This window comes from Panthera uncia, assembly GCF_023721935.1.
Source record: "Panthera uncia isolate 11264 chromosome A3 unlocalized genomic scaffold, Puncia_PCG_1.0 HiC_scaffold_11, whole genome shotgun sequence".
In the NCBI taxonomy this organism is placed as follows: Eukaryota; Metazoa; Chordata; class Mammalia; order Carnivora; family Felidae; genus Panthera; species Panthera uncia.
The window spans coordinates 23,825,769-23,845,015 of NW_026057578.1; the positions used below are offsets into that span (position 1 = coordinate 23,825,769).

Genomic DNA, 19,247 nt, shown 5'->3' on the forward strand with positions numbered 1-19,247 from the left:
TGAATTCTGTACATTGTACTCATTGGTGCCATGGTAATCTTTGGCCAGAAGACATTAATTAGGGTTGACCGCAGGGTCTGACCCTGTGGATCAGCAGCATTTGGTAGCTCCTCTGTGAAAATCATGAACCATCATTTCTGCCAACTGCCAGAGCCAACTGTTTTTATTCCTGCGCCTTCTTAAAACTTCCCTTATGCATTTTTATGCAACAATGGAATAAATCTAGTTTGTGAAATTGTATCCCAGCTGTATCCCCACTTTTTCCCATGGAACTACCTTTATTCTTGGTTAATGATTTTTCCTTTCTGCTGATTGTGTAAAGCTTTGGTTCTAAAATGCCAAGTAAAAGCTTCACAAAAGAAGGAATCATTTGAACTGTTGCCTTCTGAAAATCTATAAGGCATTGTCCCTCAGTTCTTTTCCCAAAATTATTTTTTATTCCTGAGGGCAGTGTTTCTGGCTTCTTATTCTTCCTTTGTGGATTCATAGAAAATATTTCTCCAAATTGAGTTTTAACTTGTAAGAAAGTAAATGGAAATTAATATCCATAAAAAAATCTTCAGTATCCTCAATTTATTTTCAATGTGTATATCAGCTTCTGTTAGCTCCTGCTCTTTATTAAACTGAACTACATCAGAGGGACAGTTTAGTTCATTTGGGTTCCCCAAAGGATTGAGCCTGAAGGATGCAGCATGATGTATGGATCCAGTGGATTGGCGTCATTTTAAATCCCTCTTAAGGCATTGAATCCTAGAATTGTATATTTGCTTCTGTTGAAAGAATAAAAAGGCTATCTTTGATGCTGTTGTTTTCACAAAATCACACCTTAAAAAATTAATCTTGATAACAGAAAAAGTGAGTCCTAAATGCCTTACTTCATTCACAAGTACAGTGAAATATTTATTATTCCCACATGAGACCCCAGTGCTGGGTGGTCAGCTACTTGCTATTGATGGGAATTTTTCTCATTTCACCTGAATGTTTGGCTGGGACAGACTCAGCCACTTTCATTGCATAGCACAGAGTGTCTGTCTATTACAGTCTTAGTACAATAGTGCCTCATTCAGACCTTGAAGACTAAGGAGCTCCAGGTTCTTGATGCTTTGCTTTTTGCTTCCTTAAGCTGTGTGCCCCTTTGCTTATGTCGGATAATGAGGAGCTGCGCCTGCCCCCCTGGGAGTGGGCACGCCTAAGCTGTTTGTGCACTGTCTGGGCCACCTAGATGAGTATTGCTTGGCTATACTCTAAAAGTTGCTTTTCCTGCCGAAAATCTAACTTCCCTGATTTTGGGGGCTTGTTTTAGGTTATCCTTCTCAACCAGTTGAACAGAGGCCACTTCAGCAGATGCCTCCTCAGCTCATGCAGCATGTGGCACCCCCGCCACAGCCACCACAGCAGCAGCCGCAGCCACAACTGCCGCCACCACAGCAGCAGCCACCACCTCCCAGTCAGCCACAGTCGCAGCAGCAGCAGCAGCAGCAGCAGCAGCAACAACAACAACAAATGATGATGATGCTCATGATGCAGCAGGACCCCAAATCAGTTAGGCTTCCGGTCTCCCAAAGTGTCCACCCCCCACGGGGCCCCCTGAACCCAGACTCCCAGAGAATGCCCATGCAACAGAGCGGCAGCGTGCCTGTTATGGTCAGTTTGCAAGGACCTGCTTCCGTGCCACCATCACCTGATAAGCAAAGAATGCCAATACCTGTGAATACTCCTTTGGGAAGCAATTCAAGGAAAATGGTATACCAGGAGAACTCCCAGAATCCTTCTAGCTCACCACTGGGAGAAATGTCCTCGCTCCCTGAAGCAAGTGGCAGTGAAGTACCATCTGTCTCAGGAGGCCCAAATAACATGCCTTCACATTTAGTAGTTTCCCAGAATCAGTTAATGATGACAGGGCCAAAACCTGGACCATCACCCCTTTCTGCAACTCAAGGTGCAACTCCCCAGCAACCCCCTGTAAATTCCCTGCCCAGCTCTCATGGCCACCATTTTCCAAATGTGGCTGCTCCAACCCAAACATCTAGGCCTAAAACACCGAACAGAGCCAGCCCCAGACCCTACTATCCTCAGACACCCAACAATCGCCCTCCTAGCACAGAACCTTCAGAAATCAGTCTGTCTCCAGAAAGACTCAATGCCTCCATTGCAGGACTCTTCCCCCCACAGATTAATATTCCTTTACCTCCTAGGCCAAATTTAAACAGGGGCTTTGATCAGCAGGGCCTAAATCCAACAACTTTAAAGGCCATTGGGCAAGCACCTTCGAATCTTACCATGAATAATCCTTCCAATTTTGCTGCCCCACAAACTCACAAATTAGATTCTGTGGTGGTGAATTCTGGAAAGCAGTCTAATTCTGGAGCAACAAAACGGGCTAGTCCGAGCAACAGTCGCAGGTCTAGTCCTGGGTCCAGTAGGAAAACTACCCCAAGTCCTGGGAGGCAAAATTCAAAAACCCCTAAACTTACTCTGGCCTCTCAAACAAACACAGCTCTGTTGCAGAATGTGGAGTTGCCAAGAAATGTATTGGTCAGTCCCACTCCTTTGGCCAATCCCCCTGTACCTGGGAGCTTCCCTAACAACAGCGGGCTGAATCCTCAGAATCCTACCATGCCTGTGGCTGCAGTGGGAGGTGTTCTGGAGGATAACAAGGAGAGCTTGAATGTGCCTCAGGACAGCGATTGCCAGAATTCCCAGGGTAGGAAGGAGCAGGTAAACATTGAGCTCAAAGCCCTCCCTACCCAAGAAGTTAAAATGGTTGTTTCTGAAGATCAGTCTAAAAAGGACGGGCAATCTTTGGATCCTAACAAACTTCCCGGTGTCGAAGAGAACAAAAATTTGGTGTCTCCTGCTATGAGGGAAGCACCCACATCGTTAAGTCAACTTCTTGATAACTCTGGAGCTCCTAATGTGACCATTAAACCCCCTGGGCTTACAGATCTGGAAGTAACGCCTCCAGTAGTTTCTGGGGAGGACCTGAAAAAAGCATCTGTCATTCCCACACTGCAGGATCCGTCTTCTTCTAAAGAACCCTCTAATTCCCTAAATTTACCTCACACTAATGAGCCGTGTTCAACCCTTGTGCATCCAGAATTGAGTGAGGTCAGTTCTAATGTTGCACCAAGCATCCCTCCAGTAATGTCAAGACCTGTCAGCTCTTCCTCCATCTCTACTCCCTTGCCCCCAAATCAGATAACTGTTTTCGTTACTTCCAATCCTATCACGACTTCAGCTAATACATCAGCAGCTCTGCCGACTCACCTGCAGTCTGCATTGATGTCAACAGTCGTCACAATGCCCAATGTGGGTAGCAAGGTTATGGTTTCTGAGGGACAGTCAGCTGCTCAGTCTAATGCCCGGCCTCAGTTCATTACACCTGTGTTTATCAATTCATCCTCAATAATTCAGGTTATGAAAGGATCACAGCCAAGCACAATTCCTGCAGCCCCACTGACAACCAACTCTGGCTTGATGCCTCCCTCCGTTGCAGTTGTTGGCCCTTTACACATACCTCAGAACATAAAATTTTCTTCTGCTCCTGTACCACCTAGTGCCCCCTCCAGTAGTACTGCTCCAAATATACAGACTGGTCGACCCTTGGTCCTTAACTCACGAGCCACCCCTGTTCAGCTTCCTTCCCCCCCATGTACAACTTCTCCAGTTGTCCCTCCTCATCCCCCTGTCCAGCAAGTGAAAGAAATGAATCCAGATGAGGCTAGTCCTCAGGTGAGCACCTCAGCAGATCAGAGCACTCTTCCCTCTTCACAGTCAACCACAATTGTTTCTCCCCTTTTGACCAATAGTCCAGGCTCCTCTGTCAACCGGCGAAGCCCAGTCTCATCTAGTAAGGGCAAAGGAAAAGTGGACAAAATCGGCCAGATTTTGCTGACCAAGGCATGTAAGAAAGTTACAGGCTCTCTTGAGAAAGGGGAAGAGCAATATGGTGCAGATGGAGAGACTGAAGGCCAAGGGCTAGAGACCACAACTCCAGGGCTCATGGGAACAGAGCAGTTATCCACAGAGCTGGACAGTAAAACCCCAACACCCCCAGCACCCACTCTGATAAAAATGACCTCTAGCCCCGTGGGCCCGGGCTCCACCTCAGCAGGACCCAGCTTATCTGGCGGTACTCTCCCCACCAGTGTACGCTCGATAGTAACCACTCTGGTACCCTCTGAGCTCATCTCTGCGGCGCCGGCCACAAAAAACAATCATGTTGGCATAGCATCTGAGCCACTTGCGGGTGGCCTAGTGGAGGAGAAGGTGGGATCTCATCCAGAGCTTCTACCCAGCATAGGTATGTACTCGGGGCCTGGCATCATCTCGTGTCAATTTTTTGATGACCTATCCCACAAAAGAAAGCATGACTTCTACTTGGTTGAAGAAGAGTGGGCTAAATGGCAATAGTGGTAGTTTCATTTATTAGAAGTACATTGGGAAATATACTTGAAAACCCATGTTAAGTTTACATTCATTAATAGGTTCTCTCTCAGCTCCTAAAATAATGACAGACCTTTCATTTATATAAAGCTTTTCATTTTACAAGGAAACATCTTTACCTGTTATCTCACGTTATCTTCATACCAACCATGTCAGGTAGCCCTTAACCCAAATCCGATTCCGTGGGTGAGAAGATTGAAACTCAGAGTTCAATATTTGTTCAAAGTTGATACTGTGAACCTTCAGTTTAACATTGTCTCTTAAAGGTGAATAGCAGTTTCTGCAAGCTCTCCTTACCATGATACTGACTTGCTCTTGACAGTTTCAGAGCATGGTTCTCATAGCCCCTTCCTCATTGTACTCTATCCCAGAGACTATTCCTTTCTGACTGTCTACTCCAGAGGAGAACTTTTCAGGAAACTAAGTTTCATGACAGTAGACACAGGAGAAGCAAAGTGGTTGAGAGACAGATAGGCTTGAGTTAGTATCACAGTGCCACCATTTACCAGCTCTATGGGTTTAAGTAAGTTGCTCGACTACTCCAAACTTGAGTTTCTTCCTTTTGTAACAAGGGAACAACAGTAGTTCTAAGAGTTCACTGAGACAATGCATATAATGTGCTTAGCACAGAATATAGTAATGAATAAATGGAAAAAGTTATTACTGATTTCTCTTTGACACAGTTTTTCATAAATTAGACCATTACAATTCATGTATATCTAGTTCAAATTATTTCCTATGTACTGTTAAGATGGGCAAATGATGGGAGCGTAGGTATCCTTATACCTCCCCTCCCCCTTCACACCCCGCCACACACCCCCACACACACACGCACACACACACATGTCTCTCCTGTGAGACCTAAGTGATGCAGAAGCTCTATTTTCCCCAAGTGGAGTCAATCACACAATGCCAAAGCTGAGAAGGACCTTTGCTATATCCTAGGGTAGCTAACAGTGCTTTTCTCGTTGAATGCAAGCTAAAATGTTTTGAGTGGTAAGCACCTAGGAGGAGAGTCAGAAAGAACACAAGCTTCAGGTTATGATCAGAGTTCAAATTCTAGTTCCACTGGTTACCAATCACAGTTGGATAAATTCCTTAACCTCTTATAAGCCATGTACTTCACCTGTAAAACAGAGTTTGTAATTCCTACCTCCCAAAATATACAAAGATAAAAGGAAAAGACAGCATAATGTGGCCAGCACACTGTCTCACACAGAGCTTTAGAAAGGTTAATTCCCCCTCTCCCTCTTCAATGCTAGAGACACAGGGAGAGATAAAGACCCTTAAGGAGTTCATTGCCGTTGCAGGAGACAGAGACTTCACAGGGCTGGGTGCCCTAAGTTTCTGGTTCAAATTCTGTGAATGTAGATGACTCCTAAGAATGAAAAAGAAACCTGGTGTGAGTTAAATATATTTTCTGCTATTAAGTGTTTCTGTTGTACTTCTGGAGGGATCTGCCCCCCCCCCACTCCACTGCATACACATACCAAGAGAATAATGATGAAGTGATTAGGGAATATTTTTATATGGGTCATATATAATACTAGAGAAATATATGAGCTTGGGAAGATGAACCTGCAGTTAAAAAAACCTCAATTTTAAGATTGTTTCCATTCTTCTAGGTTTTTATCTTGAAAATGTGAGAGATCAATACTGGAGTTAAAAGTAGGATTTAAGATACAGTTTTAGGCTTTATCAGATAACCATCCAAAAAAAATTCTTAACACAAAGGCATTATTGACTAAGCAGGGAGAGAAATATACAAAATTCACAATTTCCACAAGAGGATAAAACTTATTGTTACTAAGTTTATCTAGGATGTTAGACTGAAATGTCAAGATAGGAGGACATAATCCTTGAGTGACTGTGGCATATCTATGCCTTTAATCTTTATTGTATGATCCAATAAGCTTCCATTCTAGAGTACATTGTGTATCCTGTACCATTCCTCTTCAGGGACCTAAGTAGTCTCTGTCCTCTGAAGCCTAATTCTGATGTTTCTCCCTCTAATGTACCATCAGTTTTCTCAGTCTAGAATTGATCTCCTTTTCTTTCGATTCCCATAGCACTTTCTACCTTATGAATCTTCTTCATATAACATCCCAGTGGACTCCAGAGTACCACATTTGTGTATCTTTGATACTGAACAAAAAGAAAAATTAGTCTCTAACGGTGCCTGGAACAGCACCTTGCCCCTAGGAAGTTCTTGGTAACTGTTTGTTATATAAGTAAATAACATCAAATAATGTATTCATCAAGTATGAATTGAATATCTGCTTGATGACCATCACTCTTGCCAGGTGCTATACAAAAGTACAAAATGAATTTTATGATTCAAGTCTCAAGGGGTGTAGTCTTTAGAGGAATGAAGAAATTTTTTAAATGCTGAGGTAAATGGTATCATTGTTCTCTGCAAGTGGTTCAGTTTGCCTACTAAGGTGTGTTTTGGGGGTTAAGTTTTGAAATGTCCTTTCAAGGCCAGTTTCAAGTACTGCCCTCCAAGCGTGTATGTATTTCAGCAGTTACTTAGCCCTTGAGTCAGTCAGTGCCTTCGGTTTTGTTGAGAAAAGAAAGTAAAAGGCCTGTATTTTTTTTTCCTTGCCTTAGCCCCTTCACCGAGTTTAGCTGCAAAGGAAACTCCAGCCACAACACCACAGGGGCCTGGTGCCAGACCAGGTAAGGCATGCTTTGGAAAAACTTCTCTGAGTGGAATGGATTATATGTGAAGGAACTGCTGCTGTCCTCAGGGTGCCAGGAAGTGACTGAAACTCTCTCACCTGCTGGCTTCAGAGCAGACCTCAGATGAGTGGCAGGGTTTGTGCAGGACTGTTAGGGTTCTTTTCCCCCGACTGGCTTGCTGTCTTATGCATTCCTGGTGTCAGGGAACCCAAGGGCATTGTGGTGCCCATTGTCTGCCACCTAGCTGTGGATGGTTTCCGTTGGACTGTTTGCCCTGTTGCATGACCCTGGCACTCATAGCTGGCAGCTGACTGGCCCATGGTAACTTGCTAGGGTGGCAAGCGTTCCTACACTCGGTTAGTAATTGCATATTCATGACAGGAGTGGAGGCTTGTTCTGAGAACCTCTGCTACAGTGAGGTAGCCACTTTTCCTGGGAGTCAGTCATTTCAGTCTTCTCTGGATGGCATTATGTTTCCCATGACCAAGAAATTGCAAATAGCATGAAGGATGGTGTTTCTGGAAGGTGGAGTCCATGGTAATCTGCAGATAATTGCTGTGGAATGCTGGGTCAGCTCAGAATGCGTGAGGATCTTGATGGCAATAACAGTACTGCCTTCATAGATAAATAGTGTAAGTGTGTTACAGTTTAATCTTGGCCTGGCCCTTTGTCACTGAACATATCGAGAGATACCAAAAAAAAAGTATGACACTTTTCACTCAGAGGTTAGAATCTCATTTACAGTCCAGTTCACACTTGAAAAAATTTGTAAGTAAAAAACAGTATTACCATGTTTAGCTTTGTGGGCCTAAATCAGTGAAATTAAGCTACAACTTGTGATTTTTTTTAAGATTTTATTTTTAAGTAATTGTTACACCCACAGTGGGGTTTGAACCCATGACCCCAAGATTAAGAGTCACATGCTCCACCGACTGAGCCAACCAGGCACCCTAACTTGTGTTTATTTTAAAAGCTGCTTCAGGTGCTATGTGCTATGTTATGTTCTATTGCACACTCTGGTAAAATCAGGCTTCTGAAAAGAATGGTTGAGCAAAAAACATTTCAGCCATTCAGATTCTTCCTTTGCTACCAACTACCCACATGATGCATGACATTGTGCTAGGCACCTGACAGGAAAGGAGTGGAGCAAATCATTCACAGAAGGTATTAGATGGTGATGTTCATTTTTGGCGAGAAAAGGAGCAACTAAAAGAGGAAGGGAATTACATTTTCTGCCCCAATTCTTTACTCCAGAAAAATGTGCTTTACTATATCGTACATCTTCCTCAAAATAATTGGCCAGAGAATCCTATTGCTTTTAAAAGTTTGACTTAAATGAATCTCCTTAAAATACCCTCATAGTCACTAATTGCCTCACCAGATTCCTTTGATCTCTGCTAATGTGAATTAGCTGTAATAGTGTTAAAGTTCTCAAAAGCACTGAGTTTTGTTTCACATGAGCAAACTAATAAATTTTTTTGGTAATCGGCCTCTTTTAAGCTGTTTTCATTTTTGAGCACACATTACCTGAGTTTGTGTGCAGGCAACAGAGACCCAGTGAGCTGGTATCTATTTCAAGTGGAGGGTTTCCAGGTTTTATGGGTTAGATGTTGGGAGCTAAGTAGCAAATGAGAAGCAAGGATTCCCTCATCTTTTACTGAAGGCAGAGGGATGCAAGGGATTCCAGCATGAATTGCATTGACATGAGGATCCTAACAATAACAACAGCTAATTTTGAGTTCTTACTAAGAGCCAGGTGCTGTACTGAGTTTTTATATGTATTGTTCCATTTAATCTTAATTTTGAGGTGAGTAAAGTGGTTGTCCCCATTTTTCAGATGAGGCATTGAGCACAGAGAGTCAAGCGCAGGGTTACATGGCTAATCAATGGCGTCAGAATTCTAACCTATGCACTCTGATTTCACTGCCTTCAAGGAAGTTAACGTGTAATCTCTGGGGTAGATGAGGCATGTACACTGAATCTGCTGTGCTGAATTCTCTATAAGGGGAGGCAGGAACAGGTACAGAGCTGCGGGAGGCCAGAAGCAGGAGAGATCACTGCTGTCTGGTGCATTAGGAAAGTCTTCTGGAAAGATGAAACTCTAAAAGCGATGTTTTTCTGCTGATGCTGAGAAAGAAGTGCCTGGTAAACCCATAGAATATTCACTTAAGCAAAACCCTGCTAGACAAATTACTGAGATTTTCCTTTCTTAGAGGATATTGTGGGGAGTTTGAGGAAGAGAGGAATTAATGGAGTCTGTAGGCATTATCTCAAAGCAAAGCAGTCTGCACTCTGTAACTCAGTGAGCAGTCTGCACTCTGTAACTCCTCCTTTGGAGGAGAATGCATCCTTAATATATATTTAAGACATATTTTAAGATTACTGCCTTTAAAAACAAGTATGAAGAGGTTAGGGATATTTTAAGAAAGAAAACAATCTCTTCTACAGGAGAGGAAGAGGCTTATTTTACTAATCTAGTTATAGCTGGGTGAAATATGAACCAGGTAGTGTGAATTTAGTTCTATTGATCCAAACAGGATTATTTCACAGTGTGGAGTAGAAATAAAAATAGACCAAGTAAGTGTCTTATGCCCCAGACTACTGAGTTGTGTCCCTGCCAACTCTGTCTCCGTACCATGTAGGGTGAAGATCCTGCTGGGCATGAAGACATGTTAGCCTAAATAGGGCATTTAGAATTCTGAGACACCTCCCTTCTCCCAGTGGACATAGACACCAGAAGCTCCCACATCTCATTTCTGTCCTTTGTATTTTTCACAGAACTCGAGGCAAATGCTGCCATGGTCTCTGGACAAAGGTAAGATGATCATTCTGCAGACTCAGCGTGAAAACGGCGTAAGCCTCTTTGAAGGGAAGGGTATCGGCTTTCTCATCCTTTAAACCTCTCTTCACCTTGTCCTTTTTCCTTGACTCATTGTGCCAGTCTGTTTTCCCTGCTAACACAGGGGAGCTGTCATGAGTCCTAACCCGAGAGGTAACATTTCCCTTAACAAAGCTTGGTGGCCAAGTTTCTACCTTTTTTGGTTGTTTTGAAAATTGAATGAGATAACATGTTCAGCACTCACCATAGTGAGTAAATAGTAAGTTCAGTATGTAAGAACTGTTGTTATATTGTCATTAATAATAGTCCTTGCAACACCTTCTAAAGCATAGCTGTTTGATCCTCCAGGCATATGAGAGAAAGCCAGACAGGGTCTGAACCCCAAAACTCATGCTTTTCCTGTTATACTACAAAGCCCCACATAACCTAATAAAATGAAATACACCTGTGGCTTCACTAACCCCATGGAAAGGAGGAGGAATAGTTCCAAAAGTCATTCCTTTTTTAATCTAGTAATGCATTGGATAACATTTTAGAGAATTTATCATATTTGTACAACTTAGTTTATAAAACACCTTCACAATCATTTTCTCATTTAATCCTATCCACCCTTTGAGGTGGTCATAATAACCAACATCTATCTGAACGCATCTCATGCTATGCACTGGGCTGCAAGCCCCTTAAGTGTATCATCTCATTGAATTTTCACAGTATCTATTAGGAAAGTAAATTCTGTCTTACCGGTAAGGAACCTGAAGCTCAGAGAAGTTAACTAAATTGCCCAAGGCCACAGATTTAGTAAATGGTGCAACTGATATCCAAACTCAGGTGCCCTGATTCCAGAACCCTCACACATATGTATTGTAGCAGACAAAATGGGGATTATAGATCAAGAACCTGAAGCATAGAGGAAGTTAAATATCATGTCCAATAAATATATAGGTAAGACTTGACCCCTGTTCTTCTGCCTCACAGATTCATTGGCATTCCTACTACATATTTCTCCCTGTTTTTATTTGAATTGGCTAATATTTTAATTCATTTGCCTTTACCAAGCATACTCCAGCTGTGTGGCTACACAAAGAAGATAATCAGACCAAAAAAGGGTATTTGTTTCCAGAGCTATCTGAGTACTGACCATATGAACAGCAGGACAGTACTTCTGTGGCTTTTGTTTTGCCAGGAGAAAGAGGCACCTCTGTTAGGAATCTTTCTTCCTCAGAGACTTTGACCATTTTCAGGGCTCCTAGTCAGAAGGCCATCCTTTACCATCTCTAAAAGGATGTGTGAATACCCCTGACTTACAGTTCTACCCCAGCTCTGGCCTTGCCTCTTCTTCACTTGACTTGGTTCATGGGGCAGTTGTTAGATATAAAGCAAGATGGTGAACAGTATGGCCAAATTCCCAGCTATCGTACCACCAGTGAAGGGTCCTATGGCAGGAATGAACAATGGAGGGGTAGAGGGAGTTCATAGGCCATGGTTCATGCCTCTAAGGAGCTCCTGATCTAGTGGAAGGCAGAAGATATTAAAATAAAATATGCTATACAACCTGATGGGTGCTCTTGAATGCCAGATACAGACTGTGAACCCAAAAAGAAGAGACAGCTTTACTTGGGGAGTAAGGGTCAAGGAAAACTTCCCAGAAGAGACATCCCTTTAACCAGCTTGTTTTGTTTTGTTTTGTTGCATTACGTTTGTTTAAGTTCCATGCCTTACAAGCAAGTTTAATCAGCGTTTTTTCCCTAATGATTTTGACATGCATTTTTTTTGAACCATGCAAGTAGTAAAAAGTTTATTAAAGAAAATTTGAAATTCAGATCAGAGAATTAAAAAGAAGAAAATTACCAGAGCGCGTGGGTGGCTCAGTCAGTTAAGTGTCCGACTTCAGCTCAGGTTATGATCTTGCAGTTTGAAAGTTCAAGCGCCATGTCAGGCTCTGTGCTGACAACTCAGAGCCTGGAGCCTGTTTGGATTCTGTGTCTCCCACTCTCTCTGCCCCTCTCCCACTCGCACTCTTGTCTCTCTCAAAAATAAATAATAAACTTTAAAATTTTTTTAAAGAAGAAATTACCAATAAACCAGTATTCCTATGACTCAAACAATATTCACTATGTATATTTTAGTTCATTTTCTACTTCTCTTCAGAGTATGTATACAGATAGGGAATATTTTATATATAAACACTATAATATTTTTATATAATATATAGTGATATATATATAAGCATTATACACACGTGTATTTCACACCCATTGATTCATATGTAGTTACATATATATGCTCAACATGTATTATGACGAAAATAGGATTATACTATTCATAACATTGGTAACTTTTTTCCCACAGTAATGTGTCATGAACAGTTTTTATCATTAAATAGCTTTCTACAACATGATTTTTCATGACTGAATGTGAATGTGCCATGTTTTAGTTTTAAAATCTGTTGTAAAGCATTTAGGTCTTCTGTCTTTATTAGTACTTATGTAATGCTTTGACATCCTGTGTGTAATTACAGCTCTGTAAAAAGATTTGTTTCCTTAGGCACCTAGAAATGGAATTGCTGAGCCAGAGGATTACACCAGGGTTTCTCAGCCTCAGCGTTATTGACAGCTTGGATCAGATAATTCTTTGTTGGGGTTGGGGGCGAAGAGCTGTCTCAACGCATTATAGAATATTTAGTGGCATGCCTGGCCTCTGCCCGGAAGATGCCTGTAGCATCCCCCACTCAGTCACGGCAGTCATCTTAACAATCAGAAATGTCTCCAGACATTTTTAAATTGCTAAATGTCTCCTGGGAGGCCAAAATGCCCCCTATTGATAACTGTTGGGTTACATAATTTACACTCTGATCAGAGGTTTCTGTCCTCATACCCTCAGTAGTACTGGATATTACCAATTTTAAATCTTTGGAAACTAAAAAAAAGGGGATTGAGGTAGGCGTAATCAGTATACCCAGCAGTATATATACTCTGAATACATTCTCATGTGTATTCTATAATGTGACGTAGGCCATTATCTGATTATACAGGCTCATAGAAAATACCAGTACATATTAGTAATTTCCTAAATTTCAGATACTATTAATTTTTGAAAAGGAATATTGTTATTTTAGGAAAAGGGTGAGGAAGTTTCGGAATTTTTGTTCCAAGTTCTTAATTTCTTTTACCTGTTTTTCCACAATTTCACCAGCAATAAGCTTTTGAGTATTTTATTTTACTACTGTAACAAGCTAGACTCACTTTTTTTTTTTTTTTTTTGGAAAAAAATGTTTTTTTTAACGTTTATTTATTTTTGAGACAGAGAGAGACAGAGCATGAACGGGGGAGGGTCAGAGAGAGAGGGAGACACAATCTGAAACAGGCTCCAGGCTCTGAGCTGTCAGCACAGAGCCTGACGCGGGGCTCGAACTCACGGACCGCGAGATCATGACCTGAGCCGAAGTCGGACGCTTAACCGACTGAGCCACCCAGGCGCCCCTAGACTCACTTTTAAATTGTGAGTAATATAGAAGGTATTTTGTTTATTGTCCCAGAGTGGAATATTTTCTCTTCAGAATGACTGTATAGTTCTTAATCTCCTGCCTCACAAATGAAGCTCTATCTGAAGAGCCCTTTTTTGTGTGTGACTTGATTCCCTCTCCTTCTTGGAAACTTTGTGCTTCCCTCTGTCAGCAGTGAGCCCAAAGAGATCATTGAAAAGTCCAAAACCCCAAGCCGAAGAAACTCCCGAACTGAAGAGCCAACTGTGGCTTCTGAAAGCGTGGAAAATGGACATCGCAAGCGATCCTCTCGGCCTGCTTCAGCCTCCAGCTCTACTAAAGGTTAGCAGTGCAGTGTGGGTGCTTTTGTGGGTCAGATAGAAGAATGGGGTCTTTATCACCACAGCAGAGGACTTTGTCTTTTATCTATGCTTCTGTTACTTTGACTTCTGTCTGTCCCTCCTTTGTTAGTTCATTTACATTTACCTGTGTGTTTTCTGTGTATGTGCACAGAGCAGCGAGCACTGTTGGGGAAAAAAAAAAAAAGAAGAACATAACAGGGCAGATTGATTCGTGATCACCACTTCAGATAGGTGCTCAATATGGCCCAGCCATCCTTCTATGATCAACTCTCTTTTCCACTCCTCTGGCCCCTACTTTCTCTCCCCTCTCTCAGCAGAGACTCTCACCTCTCCACAGAGAAAATAGAACTGCTTCAGCTGTCACTACCAAGACTTAAATCTACTAGGATCCTCCTTTGCTCCTACTATAATAGAGCAGCTGTCCCTCCTCAAGTCTAAGGCCAGTTCCTCCACTTGTGCCTCTTTGATCCCATCTTCTCTGACCTTGTCAAGAACCTTACACTACTACCGGTTTTCTTTCCTGTATTGATTGCTGTCTCCTTTTTTAATTCATGATGTCCTTGGTTTCTGTGACCTAGAGCTCTCCATAGTTTTCTCTCTACTTCTCTGGCTTTTCCTGCTCAATCTCTGTAGCCAGTTATTAGATGTTGCCCTTCCTCACACTTTGATCCTGAGTCATCCTTTCTCTTCAACTCTTCTCTCCCTAATTGATCTCACTCATGCCCTTCTTTTTTAGTTACAACTTTTCACAGATGACTCCTAAATTTGCATTTCTAGTACAGACCTCTAAAAATCTTAGACAACTGCATGTACATCCTTACCAGGACTTCAAATGCAACATGTCTGAAACCAGACTTGTGATTTTCACCCCCACTATCAGGTCATCTGCCAGTGTTCCCCACCTCAGGGAATAGCACCACCATCTGTCCATTGGGCAAGTCCTCCTTGGCATCTCTCCCTCATCCTCACATCTCTCATGTTCGTTACCAAAAGCTGCTGATTTTATTTCAAGTGGCCCAAATTCATCCCCTTTGCCCCATCTTCATTGCTACTGTAGCTTAAAACCCTTTGGTGATTTACATTGTAATTTGGATTAAAGTCTGAAAGTGCCAACATGGATTAGAAAGGTTCTATGTGGTCTGGCCCCTGTCAGCCTCTCTTGGCCTCATCTGACTTCCCTCAGCAACTCAGACATGCCGCCCTCTCGTCACAAGCCTGTGTGTGTGTACACCCACTGCAGGGAGTGTTTTTCCCTCTTCCTTCCTCCCTTCTCCTCATTAACCTACTCTTTGTACTTAGCTCACTTGACACTGCTATGAGGAATCACAGCACCATGTTCTCCTTCATAATACCACAGCTTTAATTTTATATTTATTTATGTGATAGTTAATTAATATACATGCCCTTTTAGGGCAGGAGTTTGTCTGGTTTTGCTCACCACTATATCCTCGGTACCTGGTATAGTGCCTTATACAAAGAGGTATATAATCGGTAACTATTATATTAATAACCATCTATCAAATATATATTAAGTACTTACTACATGCCAGGCTCTGGGGATATAATAGTGAAAAGGGAGAGTCTCTGTCTTCATCATATCAGTTATATACCAGCCAGAAAGACAGACTAATACAGTGTGTTAAATGTTAAATGCTATGATAACAAACTTACATGGTACTGTAGGAGCATATTGCTGGGATGCTTTACTCCTCTGCCTAGCCATAGAAGGCTTTGAAAAAATGATGTTTAAGTTGAGACCTGAAGAATGAGGAGGCATTATCCAGGCTGTGGGAGTTGAATGAAATATTCTAGGCAAAAGTACGGCATGTGCAAAGGCCCAGATCTGAGGGAGAGTCATCCCCTCTGGGAATGTGCTGAGCTTGAGTAGCTCAGCTTAGGCAAGAGGTGGAATCCTGGCCAAGTGCCTGATACCAGCAGGGCTGCTGAGACGCAGTCCGGTACCATTGGGATGCCAACCTGAAGATGAGGGCAGGTTGTGGTGCGCCAACACAGACACTGACCTGAGAACTCAGCTGTTATTGGCAGGTTGTGTTTCTGGGCAAGAATTTCACGATTCCTCATGAGAGCCCCTGGGTAAGCCACAGGTCTACAGATCATACAGGTAAAGCAGAGGTGTAGAAGTTACCTTACCTCAGCCCATCAGAGAGGGAGGAACCTTTTTTCCTCTCCAGGCATACTGTGTACACCACAAGCAGAGTCCTCTTAGGTATCCCCACTTTGATGCCGAAATGGAATCAGCCACTTTTCTTCCTCCTCCCTGGGAATCATCTCCCAGGCAGAGATTTGTTTGGAAGGAAGCACTCCTTCCAGTATATTGAATACTAAACTTAGAACACTAAAGGGAAGATGCCTAGAGTTCTGTGGGAAAATCTGCTTCCCCTCAGTTCTTTGTATTCTTTATTTAATGTTTGTTTGTTTGTTTATGTATTTATTTAGAGAGGTTGAGACAGAGAGAGTGCAGGGGAGGTCAAAGAGAGAGGGAGAGAGAGAAAGAATGCCAAGCAGGCTCTGCGCTGCCAGCACAGAGCCCATTGTGGGGCCTGAACCCATGAACTGTGAGATCGTGACCTGAGCTGAAATCAAGAGTCGGACACTTAACCAGCTGAGCCACCCAGGTGCCCCTCAATTCTTTGTATTCTTTTGGCCCCTCACTTTCCCAAAGATCGAAGTTTTCTAGACTATAGAATATGGTGTGTAATTACCTTTAAAGCAGGAAATAAGTGTTGACCTTTAGAGATGTCACACACCAGATTTTTGGAAACTTCACCTAAGTCCAAACCCTCAAGGTAATAAGGATGTCATTTATAGTGTACCAGAAAGAATTAATCAAAGGAGCAGCTGGGACAGTTAAGAAGAGATGCCCAAATTAGAGCCAGTTTGTAGAGAACTGCCAGCCAAGCAAAGATGGAAAGCTGGAACCTGTTTTAGAAGAGGGTGGGGAGTAGGCGTGTACACTTAAGGACATTGTCCCAAGGTGGTATTCATGTATTCCAACATGGTATTCATGTTGGAATGCCTGCCCCATCTGTGTTCTGAAGCTTAGCAACTAGCTTAGGAAAGGCCATAATGACTCGAAAGCTTTGTGAGTTTGCATGGAGGGGTGCTGGATGTCTCCTGAGAAGATAAAGAGAGCTCTGGCCAAACCCCAGGAATCACAGTCATGTACAGATCTCTACATCAGCTTCAAGCCCTCAGGCTACCAGTTCTGAACTCCTAGGGTAAGTTACCTTTTGTACCCAAGATGAGTGCTATAGCTGTTTTGGGTTTTAAGTGTTAGAGCTCTTGGATCCAGATTAAAGAATAAATATGCATATTATTTGGGCTGCTATGTTGTATCCAAAACTCTGAACCAAAGTCATAAAATAACTTTTTGTGATGTATTTGAGCCCATACCCAGGGAATGATCATAAAATATCATGGTGGTTTCCTTCAAGTTTTGAGGGGAGAAAAAGTTTTGCCTTTTTTGCACTCATACAATGTGGGTCATATATGCACAAACAGAATCAGAAATGGTCTGTGTTTTTCATGAGAACCTTGAAATCAGCTGAGAAATATGAGCGGTGTATAATGAGAAATACTGGTACATTTGTATTGTCAGAGAACCAGTGACATTAATTATGCTCCTGCTGTGAGAACAGAGTTTGCTTATCTCATGCTGGCCAAGGCCTCCTGTACTGCCAGATTGGAGCAGGTGGGACAGATTATTTCTGGGCAAGTCTAGAGAGGCACACGTGGTTAATAGGTCACTCTCTAACCTATTGTTTTGTTTTTGATTGTTGGGTTCCCCCCCCCATCCCACTTTTAATTACAGACACAAAAATTGGCTCTCACAAACTAGTGAGCTTCTTTTTAAAATTGCGCTTGATCAGGTGTGTTGTTACAAATATGCAAATGAGTAGTTCCACTTCCTGATATGAGGTGTTGCCTATTAACACAGAAATGATTTTTCTCATTTTTCTTGTCATTCTTCATTTACTCTTCTGTTAATAATAGTTTTTATGTTATACTTTCAATTGGAAAAAAGATTAGTAGTTAAAAATGTAAAGTTCAATGCATAAGTTTGAAACCAGGGAAGGTATGCTAATATGAAGGAAGTTCAGAGCAACCTATAATCAGTAGCAGCTGTGGGTGTTCCTGGAATGCCTTAAGATGCCTCTGATAGCAAAGTGGGGTGAGAGTCCTACGTTCCCCACAGCCAGTGACTTGAGAAGCAACAATCTCAAAAAACAGACATTCTTAAAATGAAAATGTTATTGTGGAAATGTAAATGAACATAATATGGAGAAAACTCTGAACAGTAACTGCCTGAAACTGCACTCTTGTAGTAGCATCATTCAGAAACCAGCCATGAACATTTTGAAAGGAAAGTTCCAGAATTTTCTTTACAAATAAATAGAAATCTTGGCTAGAAGTAGTACAGTAAAAAGCATAATGAAGTGAGCAAGGTCAAGGTCATTTTCTAAAACTCCTTGAAAGGTAAAGGTAAACTCCACATAGTAGAAGATTTAATAAACCCTTGTACTGTAGATTTGGCCAAATTTGCTTAAGGTCAAAATGAGGCAACCAGTGGTGGGGGGGGGGGGGGGGGGAATGCCCATGTCAAATTATAAATGTAAATGTTCTGCAAGGATGTATATACAACCATCTGAAAGAATGTTATTGACCCAGTTACTTACCATATACTTCGTTCTAAAATATTAATATAAATGATGTTACTTTTAGTCTTTGGACTACTTTTATATCTGTCAAGACATTAATTTGTAAAAATCTTTGATGGTTTAAAAAACTTGGATTTTCCAACAATGTATGTAATATTTATTTTGCTAGTATGGTATTGAGTATGGGACTTGGGAGTGGGATTATGCACAGTTAAGGTAGGCAGCCTTTAGGAACAGACTTGATGTACACTCTGAATGTATCATCAACCACTTCATTACTTCCCTAGAATTCCTTTACCTTCAAGAGGTAACCTCCAGATTCTCTTATTGTATTCAGCGGAGTAGTAAAAGTTGTAACATTTTGGAGGAAGTATAAAGTTGAACTACAAAAACAAAAAACTCATCTTTTCAGATAGATTTATAAAGACTTCAAAAGTGACATTGTCCTGTGACCGAGATTGCCTAAATTTATCTAGCAAAGGTGATAAAGGACTTCAAAATCAGGTTGATACAGCTTTTTCCCTCATGGAAGTATAAAAGTGCACCCTACACCCATTTCCCACACCTAACCCTGGCATCTAAAATATTATTTTTTTTTGCAGTTTCTAGCACAAATCACTTGTTGATTCATGGTCCCACTCACTGATTCATCCTCAGAAGCAGAATCAGTCTGCCAGATCATTGGGTGCTTTGGAGCAGTGACAGATGGGAACAAACAAGGAAGGAGGAGGGGGAGGAAGAGGCTGAGGTGCTTATCC

General features: G+C 42.0%; 1 protein-coding gene across 12 annotated transcripts in view; it reads left to right on the plus strand.

Moving 5' to 3' along the window:
• Positions 1-19,247, plus strand: part of NCOA6 (nuclear receptor coactivator 6) — a 109,110-nt gene that overhangs the window by 87,111 nt on the left and 2,752 nt on the right. For 9 of the 12 annotated variants that reach the window (XM_049649937.1, XM_049649943.1, XM_049649944.1 and 6 more), the window contains 4 exons: positions 1,304-4,303; positions 7,057-7,125; positions 9,907-9,943; positions 13,642-13,790. In XM_049649937.1, coding sequence (XP_049505894.1) covers positions 1,304-4,303; positions 7,057-7,125; positions 9,907-9,943; positions 13,642-13,790 — 3,255 coding nt within the window. Of the gene's footprint in view, positions 1-1,303; positions 4,304-7,056; positions 7,126-9,906; positions 9,944-13,641; positions 17,050-19,247 lie in introns of all 12 variants that reach the window. The other 3 variants (XR_007461922.1, XM_049649941.1, XM_049649947.1) reach the window with 3 other exon arrangements.